The sequence below is a fragment of the Miniopterus schreibersii genome (assembly GCF_964146895.1).
Source record: "Miniopterus schreibersii genome assembly, chromosome: 2".
In the NCBI taxonomy this organism is placed as follows: domain Eukaryota; kingdom Metazoa; phylum Chordata; class Mammalia; order Chiroptera; family Miniopteridae; genus Miniopterus; species Miniopterus schreibersii.
In genome coordinates, this window is record NC_138102.1 from 104,827,622 (window position 1) to 104,838,366 (window position 10,745).

Here is a 10,745-nt window from a genome sequence, read left to right on the forward strand (position 1 = left end):
TAATGGCATTGAGGATTTTTTATTTCTTATATTTTAATAATACAAATTAAAGTTTTTACCAATGAAATGATTTCTGTGTTTGCTTCCAAATAATCTAGTTGAGGTCTGGGGAAGGCTGTAAAAGAAACAAGATTGGCTTGGGTTGGTAATTGTTGAAGCTGAGTTATGGGAGCAGAAGTGTCATTAGACTATTCTCTCTACTTTTGAATAAATAATTGCATCAAAAAACTTTTTAAAGATACACGGGTGCTTCGTCCCCCTCCCTCCCCAGAGATTCTAGTCTCTATAATACTGCAGGGGACAGGCCCTTTCCTCCATGATTTTCCAAACTGTAGACCAAGGGTTTTAATCTAGCATCAGATATTGTCAGTGGACATTGTATGGTGCAGCCTTCACCAGGCTTCCATTAGGGAAACCCACACAGCCATACAACTGAGCTTTGATGGGAAAAAAAAAGAAAATGCTTCCCCTTGTCGATGCTTTAGGTATTGGCTACCTGATACACTCACAAAAACACCAATCCAGGCACTGAGAGAAATTGGGGAATAGCCTGCAATAAACTGGGCTAGGAGCAAGAATATTAATAAAGCTAGAAGTGATTAAATAAATCCCTGTATGATAAGCCCACGGCTAATAGCATATTCAACGGTAACTGGTGAAAAGCTAAAAGCTTTTCCTCTAAGATCAGAAACAAGACCAGGATACCCACTCTCACCACTTTATTCAACATACTAGTGGCAGTCCTAGCCAAACAATTAAACAAAAAAAAAAAGAAAGAAAAGGCATCCAAACTGGAAAGGAGAAAGTAAAACTTACTCTCCTTACAGGTGACATGATATTATATTTAGCAAGCCCTAAAGACTCCACAGACAAAAACTGCTAGAACTAATAAACAAATTCAGTAAAGTTGCAGGATACAATATCAATATACAAAAATCAGGTTTTCTTGTACACTAGTAACAAACTATCAGAAAGAGAAGTTAAGAAAACAATCCCATTTACAATTGCATCAAAAAATAAAATGCTTAGGAACAAATTTAACCAAGGAAGTGAAAGACCTATACACTGAAAACTATAAAACATTGAAGAAAGAAATTGAAGACACAAATAAATGGAAAGATATTCCATGCCCATGAAGCAGAACTTATATTGTTAAAATGTCCACACTAGCCAGAACAATCTACAGATTCAATGCAATATCTATCAAAATTCCAAGGACATTTTTCACAGAAATACCTAGAGCAAACAATCCTAAAATTTGTATGAAACCACAAAAGACCCCAAATAGCTAAAGCAATCTTAAGAAAGAAGAACAAAGGCAGAGACATTGCACTTCCTGACTTCAAACTATATTACAAGGCTAAAGTAATAAAAACAGTATGATGTTGGCATAAAAACAGACACACAAATCAATGGAACAGAATAGAGAGCCCAGAAATAAACCCACACATTGTGGTCAATTATTTATGACAAACGAGCCAAGACTATACAGTAGGAAAAAGGTGGTCTCTTCAACAGATGGTGCTGGGAAAACTAGACAGCCACAAGCAAAATGAAACTCGATCACTATTTTACATCAATCACAAAAATCAATTCAAAATGAATTAAACATTTTGAACATAAGACCTGAAACCGAAAAAAACACCTAGAAGAAAACACAGGGGGTAAGTTCCTTGACATCAATCTTGGCGATGATTTTTTTGGATTTGACACCAACAGCAAAGGAAGATAAAGCAAAAATAAACAACTGAAACAACATGCAACTAAAAAGCTTCTGCACAGCAAAGGAAACAATCACAAAATGAAAAGGCAGCCTACTGAATGGCAGAAAATATTTGCAAATTGTATATCTGAAAATATGCAAAATAAAGAACTCACATAACCCAACAGCAAAAAAACAAACAACAATTTGATTTTTTTAAATGGGCAGAAGACCTGAATAGACATCTTTCTAAAAAAGACATATGAATGGCCAGCAGGTACATGAAAAGATGCTCAGCATCACCAGTCATCAGGAGAAGCAAACCGAAACCACATGATATACCACCTCACACCTGTTAGAATGTCATCAAAAAGACAAGTATTGGCATTATTGATGGTGTGGACCCTGAGTAAAGATATCTGCTAGGAAGGGCTCCTGGTGGCTAACTGGGCTCAAATTTAAAACAAAAAAACAAAAAAAACACAAACCACCAGCCTAGCAGAAATAGGCCGGATATGTGCAATCTTAAAATAAAATTTTAAAAAGTGAAACAAAAACAAGGTAGAAAAGCAGTTGCTGAGCAGTGGGGAAATAGGGAGAGGCTGGCGAAAGGGTGCAGACTTTCAGCTATAAGGTGAGCAAGGTCTGAGGATCTGATGTGAACCGTGGTGACTGTAGTGATAACACTGTAGTGTGTAATTGAAATTTGCTGAGAGAGTAGATCTTAAATGTTCACACACAAAAAATAGATAAATATGTGAGGCGATGGAGGTGTTAATTAACTGGGTGGGAGGAATCCTTTCACAGCACAGACGTATAGCAAACCAGGACAATGTACATTTAAATAGCTTACAATTGTATGTCAATTATACCTCAATAAAGCTGAAATTTTTTTTAAAAAAAGGTGATTACTGCCAACCTGGTGCATCTTCGTAACGATATGGTTTTGAGATCATGAAAACAATTAGTTCCACTCCAGCTGCCTAGTGGATTTTTTTCAAGTCTCTTGGCAAGGTTATGAAGTCCAGCGGGATTGCTTAGGTGATGCAGACAGTGTCCGCGCCTCCCCCTTTTACATTTCATGTAAGGTGAATATGTGAGGACTTTGAGACTGTGAGGTGCTGTGTATGTGTTGGTCCTGAGAAGTTACTATTCCTTAGGTCCCAGGACAAAATCCCTCTTCCTGAGATCCTTCTGCCTTCCAGAGCCAAATCCCCCAAAAGCTGAGTGGGCAAATCAGGAGCTAGATCTGAAGAAGCAGAGGACAGGGGGACCCCATTATTAAAAGGGGTGCTGCCCAGGGGAGCCCCACCTCGAGTCAGACGGGCAAGGGGCTAGAGGGCCCTGGGGTCTTCCCTTGCTCCCTGTGCCCTCCTCCTGGACCTGCCACTGTGCTGCATGGTGGTGACACCTGCTCTGTCTGCCTCACAGGGAGTCCGAGCGCGTGGCGGACATGGCCTTCCTGGGCACCCGGGCGGGCCTCCTCCGAAGCAGCTTGTTCGTGGGCTCCGAGAAGATCTCCGACAAGTGAGTGTGCTGGGTGACGGAGCGGGGTCCCTGTAGGGTGTCCTGGGCACGGTGCAGGCAGGAACGTGGACTCCTGGAGTGCGAGGAAGTTGGAAGGGCTGGGCTTTATAGAGTGGGGTGGGGGTCAGAAAAGTACCCTTCCACCCATCTCATCCTGGAGGAGCCCCCAGAAGAGGAGGGAGGGCAACCCAGTCAGGCAAGAGAGCCCCCTGAGACTGAAGTTAGGAGAGTGAGTCAGAGGGAAACCCAGAAATTGTTTTCCCCCCGGGGGAAGGCCTCCATGTGACAGGCTAAATATTCTGGCTGTGTTCCCTCCTTTCTTGACACTTTCTCCATCCCCTGAGCCAGCAATTCTCAACTGGAGGTGACTTGCACTCACCTCCAACCCACGGACAATGGGCAGTTTGGGTCGTAGAAACTGGAGGAGGGGGTGCTTGTTACTGGCATCTAGTGGTGGAGGCCAGGGATGCTGCAACCCATCCTACAGCGTGCAGGACAGCTCCTGACAAAGCGTCCCTCGTGCCGAGGCTGAGAAACCCTGCTCCAAGCAAAGCCCAGCTCGGAGAGAGTCTTTCTGGGCCCAGGGACCAGCCTGCCCGGTGTCCTCCCCACTGAGTGTCAGCAAAGGGACAGTGGGAGCCCAGGGAAGGGTTTGGAAGGGAGGGAGCTGAGCAGAGCCACCGGTGCTCTGCAAATCATGAGACTCAAACAGGCCGGGCAGGGCCACCAGGCATCTAGAGGGGAAGAACTGAGGGGGCTCCTGAGCAAACCTGACCCACATCCTCACCTCCCACCCACTGACTCTTCCTCTCACTAAATCCAAGCGCTCAGCTACCATCTTGCTACGTAGTGCCATCTCTGAGTTTCTTCCAGGACTCTGTCAGATCCACGCTTGCTAGAGAGCTGAGGGTTTCTAGGAAAACTAATGAAGTTGCTCTTCCCTCTCCCCACCTCCCCTCACTCCCTCGGAAATGGAAACGGGGGACACATGCTGCCTTCTACCCGTTCCCATGGCCCTGTCAGAGATACAGCAAATAGCTCAGAGGGACTGCGCTGGTAGGCAAACTGTGGGTTCACCCTGAGGCCTCAAAAAGTGTGGGAACCTTTCCTCCCCAAGCTCACTACCCTCTGGTAGTTCCTCACCCCCTCAAACTTCACCCCAGATAGAAAATCACATGTGTCTGTCTGGCCAACTTTGGACAGGTCAACCCTGTCCAAGAGCGTGAAGGGAGAAAGCATCTTGGCGGCCCCCTGCACCCTCTCTCTAAAAGTCTTTCAGAATGGAAGAGGGAAATCTCCCAAACAGGCCTTCCTGAGTTAGGAACCCAGCCACCCTGATGGCCTCACACGCACTGCACACCTCCAAGGGCTCCCTGCACTTCCACGGTGATGTGACTGGCAGCCCAGGAGTTGGGGAACAAGGCAGGTTGCTTCGGGAACACGTGAGCCAGGCCAGTCTTGAAGTCCCACCTCAGCCATCCACCTCGTGGGTTATCCACAGTGACGTTTTTATTCCCACCAGCTTCTCCCTGCCTCCCACTCTGCTTCTGGACCAGCATTCCCTTCTGCCTGCTGGTGTGCGTTCAGGGAATGCTAAACCGTAATTAGCAAGATAAAGCTGCTCAGAAAGAGAAACCTCATAATGCATTCTAAAACCTACAAGCAACAGCTTTTGAAGTAACCATTTTGGCGGAATTTATGCTCCTGTGTTAGCTCAGGGATGGAGGTGACTATACAGTTTCCGCACTCATACACTCTAATTAGCCAGACAAAAAGAAATTAGGCTATATCCAAAAGAAATAAACCCTGCAGGCAAAGCCGTTTACATAAAAATGGAAAATAATCTTTCAAAATACAGGCTTCATACCTCTTCTAGCTACTGATGTGCCATCAGGTGCAACAGCATCTGGGAGGGGCAGGAGTTGCTGGGAACATTGCCTGGGGTGCCACTGATTAGGAGCCCACATTTTCTACCTGCAAGTCCACTAAAGCAGAGGGGAGTCGCTCTCTTGGCCCAGCCAAGATGACCGTGTGTGAGAAAGGAAAGGGGATGAACGTGTTCCCAGGTCTGAAGGGAGGCACCAAATCTTTCTCCTTGCAGGAAGTTCCTGACCGCTGAGGACAAGGCCAGCGTGTTTACCATGGACCACTTCCCTCTGTGGTACCGCCAGGCCGCCGAGCAGCCTGCTGGCAGCTTTGTCTTCAACCTCGGCTCAGCAGAGGGGCCAGGTAATCCACACCCCCTCTCGCGCCGGGGGGCCAGGGCCGCCACCCTCCTCCAGGGCTCTTAGTGTGTAAAGCAGAACGTCCCGGCTGCCGGGTCCCCTTCCTGCCTCCCTCCTGACGCCCAGTAGCGACTTGAGGAAGCTTGCTGGGGCCTCACCACACTGCCGGCCTCTGCCCTGTGATTAGGACGGGTCATTGCATTCCCTGCCAGCCGTCGAAGTTGGCAGTGAAAAACCAGCATGGGACAGAGGACAGAGATTTGACCAAAAATCAAGAAGAATTTGATTCTACCCAAATTTCAAATAGACGGATATTGGAAGAGTTACTCTCTAAGATTCTTCTATTTCTAAACATCTGAGTATCTTTGAAAGTTCCTTAAACCACCCAGGTGAAAGTGACACTTTATTCCATCTGGGACGCCTGTACTGCTGATGGCACTGCCCCTCCTCGGCTCTTCCCAGACAGGGAAGCGGCCTGGGCTCCACTCCCTGGCGTCTCCCGGGGCAGCAATACTGAGCTCCTGGCCTGCTCCTCAGAAACTCCCTGTGATAATGGGGCGCTCCCACTGGATGGCCACTGGGGGCTTGAGGGTTGGAGGAAGGGCAGCCAAGGTTGAGCCCCACGGACCAAGCCAGCTAGTCCAAGACCAGGTTTCAGAGCTGCAGGCACCCAACTCCTCCAGCCCCTACTCTGAAAAAATGGTCCCAAAATGTAAAAGTAAGTGACTTTAACAGAACACCAAGAAAATAGTAGAACAGTTAGAACAGAAAGGACCTCAGAGGGCACACAGCCTCACACTCTTGGCTTACCTATGAAGAGACTGGCCTAAAGAGGTAGGACTCACCCAGGGCCCCGAGAGTGTGGGCAGAGCAAGCTCTCCACCAGTCACCTCTAGGGGAGTCTGAGCCCAGCGGGTGGAGTGAGAGGGCCTAGAAAGATCCACATCCAGGTCAGTGAGCCAAGGAGGAGGAGGAGCGGGGGGAGGACTGGAGACCTCAGAAAGGAGAGGGGAGGGCTGGGAGTCGACTGGAATGAAGAGTTGCACCTCCCTTTCTAGATGTCCCCCCCAAAACCCTCCGGGCCACCACTTCTACCAAAACCTTCCTCCAGCTTTCTGGTGGAGAAATGCCCCGAGCTGACAGATGGGCTCCTCTGGGGCTGCTGCAGCAAGAAGGCCATCCCCTCTGTGCCCTCTGGATGGCCCCTTCACCTTGTGCTTAAGAGCAGCCCTCCACCCCAGGCCTCTTCCTCCCACCTGATGCATCACTACCGTGCTCTGCAAACCGCTTTCCCGTGTAACACACTTACCTGCACAGCCATATAAAGTGAGTGCTGTTATTCCTCCCCCACTTACACAGGGAGAAGCTGAGGCTCAGAGAGGTTCTGTGTCTTCCTCAGGATCACACAGCCAGGGAGCCACAGAGCCAGCCTAAAACCAAGGTCTGCCCACCAAAGTGCTAGCTCTTGCACTGAGTGGAAGGCAGAAAGGGGAGGGCACCAGGGGGTGTCGTCACTCCTAGGGAAAGCTCAGAGGGAGGTTCTCAAGGCCAAGGTGAAGGTCCCCTTCCCACACTGCCCACTCTGAGGCAGAGCCAGAGCGAGGCAGCTCTTCCTTCCTGGCACCATCTCCAGCAGCACTGAGGGCTCCCCAAGGAGGGGCTCCCCAAGAGGGGTTCCCAAAGATCCTGGGGAGCTTACCTGGCCCTAGCCCCCAGCCCAGGATGATGCTTCATCCTGCCAGAATTGTCACCAGGACAGGCCTGCTGGTTGCTGGGGTAGCTTTTTGTGGCAGTGAGGTAGGAGGGTGGGTGGGTGGTAACTGAGCCGCAAGAAGAGAGGGAAGCTGGCAACACAGAAAGAGGGACAGTTGAGTCGGGAGGCAGGAGCTCACTCCCTTTTCACACCCTCACTCATACATATGCTTAGAGACACATAGACACCTCTGCACACTCCCATTCTCCACCCGAGAGAGAAAACAACAATTTTATTTTAAGAGGAGAGGGAGCCCCAAGGAGGCAGAGGAGTCAGCTCGGGTGAGTGGAAGCTTCCCCCTGCCTCTCCAGGTTGACTCCATTCCCCTGGTCCTGGTGGGCTGAGCTCTGCCCACAGCTCTGTCTTTTGTCAGCACCTGAGAAACCCACCCGCAGGGAGCAGAGTCTCACCAGTGGCCAGGCAGCTCAGGCCTGCTACTGACCCTTCTATAGCCCACATCTCCCTGGGCTGCGCCCCCCCACCACCACCACCCCAGCAAGTGGTGGCCTGCTCATTCACCACAGGTGCTGGACTAAGTAGCTGCTAGGTGACCCAGGTGCTAAAATTCCTGATGTCCCCAGATATGTCATTAGGGCCCCCACACCTGCTCTTGGGTGTTTCCCACAAGCGTATGGAGCACACATACTATGGAAGACCTGTCCAGGAAAGCAGCCTGTGGGCCTGGAGAGACCTCAGCGGGTCAGCCACACCAGTATCTTCCAGACATTTCTAGAAGCAAGGCGAGGAAGCCAACTTCTCTGGCCGTTGTGGTCCCTTATGGCTTCATCATGGCAAATCCTACAATCAAAGACAACTTCACATATTTTAAGTTCCTAGAATCTGAGTAACTTTACATTTCTGTGGGTTATTTCATTACAGCCAGGTGAGATGGGTGATCTTAGCAAAATAGCAGGTAAGAGAAACCAGTGATAAATTTAAGTTCCATTTCAACTGACACTGTGATTACAATCACCACACAAGATTCTTATGACCCGTTTGTTTCAGCATTTCATACAATGATGTTCTAACAAGAGAGCACATGATAAAATTTTGCCCCTTTCTTGGAATGTTTAGTAACGGAACTTGACCCTTAGATAAGAGTGCTTTCAAAAGCTAATCCAGGAAAATCGAGAAGCCTAAGGTCATGTAGTAGCCTGCACCAGCTCAGCCAGAAAGCTGCCTTTCTATAGAGCTGAAGGTGCCACCTACATTCTGCACCTACTGTGGCCTAATTCCTAAACAAGGTGGGAGAGCCCCTTGCCCTTGAGAAGCCTGGCAGCATGCCCTGGAAGTGCAGTGACCAACTGCAAAGCCAGTGATGGCTGGATGATGTATGGTGGTGGGCGGGCCACCAACAACCAGCACTCATGGAGTGCCTCTGACGTGTCAGCCCCAGCCAGCCTCCTGTGCCAAAGCAGCTCTGGTGTCTGGCTTCCTGAAGAGGCTCTCAAGGTCACCCTGACTCATGTGACTGATGAAGGGCAATCCAGGATCTACAACCATGGAGTCCTGGAACACAGCCTGTCCTTCTGCTAGAAAAAGTCATCTGATGCAACCCAACTCTTCTAGGTGGAACACATGTCAAGAGGACAGTCACAACAGAGTCCCGGAGTTCAAATGAGACTGCAGCAAGTAGACAGGTTTGCTGCTCTGAGACGGAGCAAACTCCCGGTGTCTTAGTGACACTGACAGCACTGCATTGTCCAAGCAGCCAGTGGCTACACCGTATTTATCTGGCAGGTTCAGATCTGCACAGAAAGGGGCCTTAGGAGGTACTCTGCAGAGACCAGTGCTTTTTGGTAACAGAGCTGCCCAGCAACAGCCTCCTCAAATACCTCTGTTATTCAAGTCATGTCCTTGCCTGGTTACACTTGTCTTCTTGGCTCCCCCAACCAGCCACTGAGAAAGTGACTTGTAATTTTTGTTTCCTGAGAAGGTCCAGATGAGCCGGTGGTAGTAACAGCAAGCACAGCTGTAGCCGTGACAGTGGACAAGAAGACAGCCATTGCTGCAGGTAGGAGCTGCCCTTTGTGATCCTGAGGCTGGGGGGTTATGAGTCAATGTTGAGAATAAAGCACACAGTAATGGCAGAAGGACTCCTGCCTGTGGTCTGCAGGTATCGCAGTCCTCGGCTATAAGTTTTCCTGGGGAAATGTAGGACTGAGGGTAGTGGAGTCTTCCCAAGCCATTTTGTTTATAAAACAATAAAACCTGAGATCTAAAAGAATTTACAAAGGGAGTAAAATGAAGCCCTGAGAGGTTAAGAGATCTGCTGAAGTTCACACAGGACAGAGACTGCAACCCAGACCCCCTTTCCACCCCTTGGCATGCTGTTTCCCTCTTCACCACCTTGGGTCTAGTGTCCCATTGAAGAGAGAACGGAGCTGCGACTCGCATCCTAAAGTAAGAGCTCAGTATGTGTGTCGGCATGTGCCAGGCACCTGGGAATCGGCTTCTCATTCACGTTCTCATTCAGCCCTTAAGGTGAACCAGTGAATCCAAGACTTTTGGCTTCATTTTACAGATAAGGAAACAGACACAGAAAAGTTACTTACCCAAAGTCTCACAGCTAATAATTAATGAAGCTAAAATTTGAACTCAGATCACCTCTCTTTAAGGCCCAGGTTCACTATCCTGTGTTGCAATTTGCCTCAAATGTGATGAGAGCACCCAATGACCCCCATAGCTCCCTTGACTTCATAGTTTCTTAGTGCCTAAAAAAGCCCCAGGCATCGCGGCCTCGTTATCTGAGCACTACCAGGCCTGTGCACCGAAGCCTCTTTACCCTGGGTTTAGTTTCCATGTCTCAGATTCAGCTGTGTCCTGAAAAGTGCGATCCAATGGGCACTCAAGCATCAGCCATCATGCCTCCTTGGAGCCCCTAGCCACGTGGAAGTACTCAGCAGTGGGAGTGGAAGTGGGGTGGGCAGGCAGGATCAGTGCACCTTCTCCCCTCAGGCTGAGTTCAGGGCAAAGGGGACTGAGGAGCAGTCTGGCGTCAGGCAGAGACGGTCCAGCTCTGACTCCCTGTCTAAGGAGGGCACAGGGCCATCCTGAGTCAGGATCCTGGAAAGCAGCCCAGGAGCTTGACTCAGGATGGCCCTGTGCCCTCCTTAGACAGGGATAAGAGGGGGAGGGGAGTGACTTGGCCTGATGTTGCTCAGCACCCATGTTAGGAAACACTTGCATATAGACCGTCTTCAGGATGCACCAGCACAGCATTTGGAAGGCACCCAGGCCGACTTGGCCACCTTGTCTTTCTAAGTCCAAGACTAATTCCAAACCCATTTCTAGGCCAAATTTTTATCCCTTGAAGACTATTATTGGTTCCAGATGAGTCTGTGCCTTTCCTGCTCCCTCCATATCATAGGCCTTCTCAGCTCCTGCACACCTGGAAGTCCAGGAAAGAGAAGGACACAGGGTCAGGCTGCTGGCTATGCTCTCATTTTTAACTCAGAGCTGATTTGGAGCTGTGAGGTGTTGCCATAGAAACTGTGTCCTGGCGCCTCTGGTTTAATGCACTACAGACAATCCCTCT

At 49.2% G+C, this 10,745-nt stretch overlaps 1 protein-coding gene across 1 annotated transcript in view; it reads left to right on the forward strand.

Moving 5' to 3' along the window:
- Window positions 1–10,745, forward strand: part of CACNA2D4 (calcium voltage-gated channel auxiliary subunit alpha2delta 4) — a gene marked incomplete at both ends in the record, with an annotated part of 112,643 nt that overhangs the window by 59,780 nt on the left and 42,118 nt on the right. Inside the window, 3 exons of the mRNA XM_081127755.1 lie at window positions 3,134–3,229; window positions 5,331–5,458; window positions 9,141–9,221. Coding sequence (XP_080983881.1) covers window positions 3,134–3,229; window positions 5,331–5,458; window positions 9,141–9,221 — 305 coding nt within the window. The remainder of the gene's footprint in view (window positions 1–3,133; window positions 3,230–5,330; window positions 5,459–9,140; window positions 9,222–10,745) is intronic.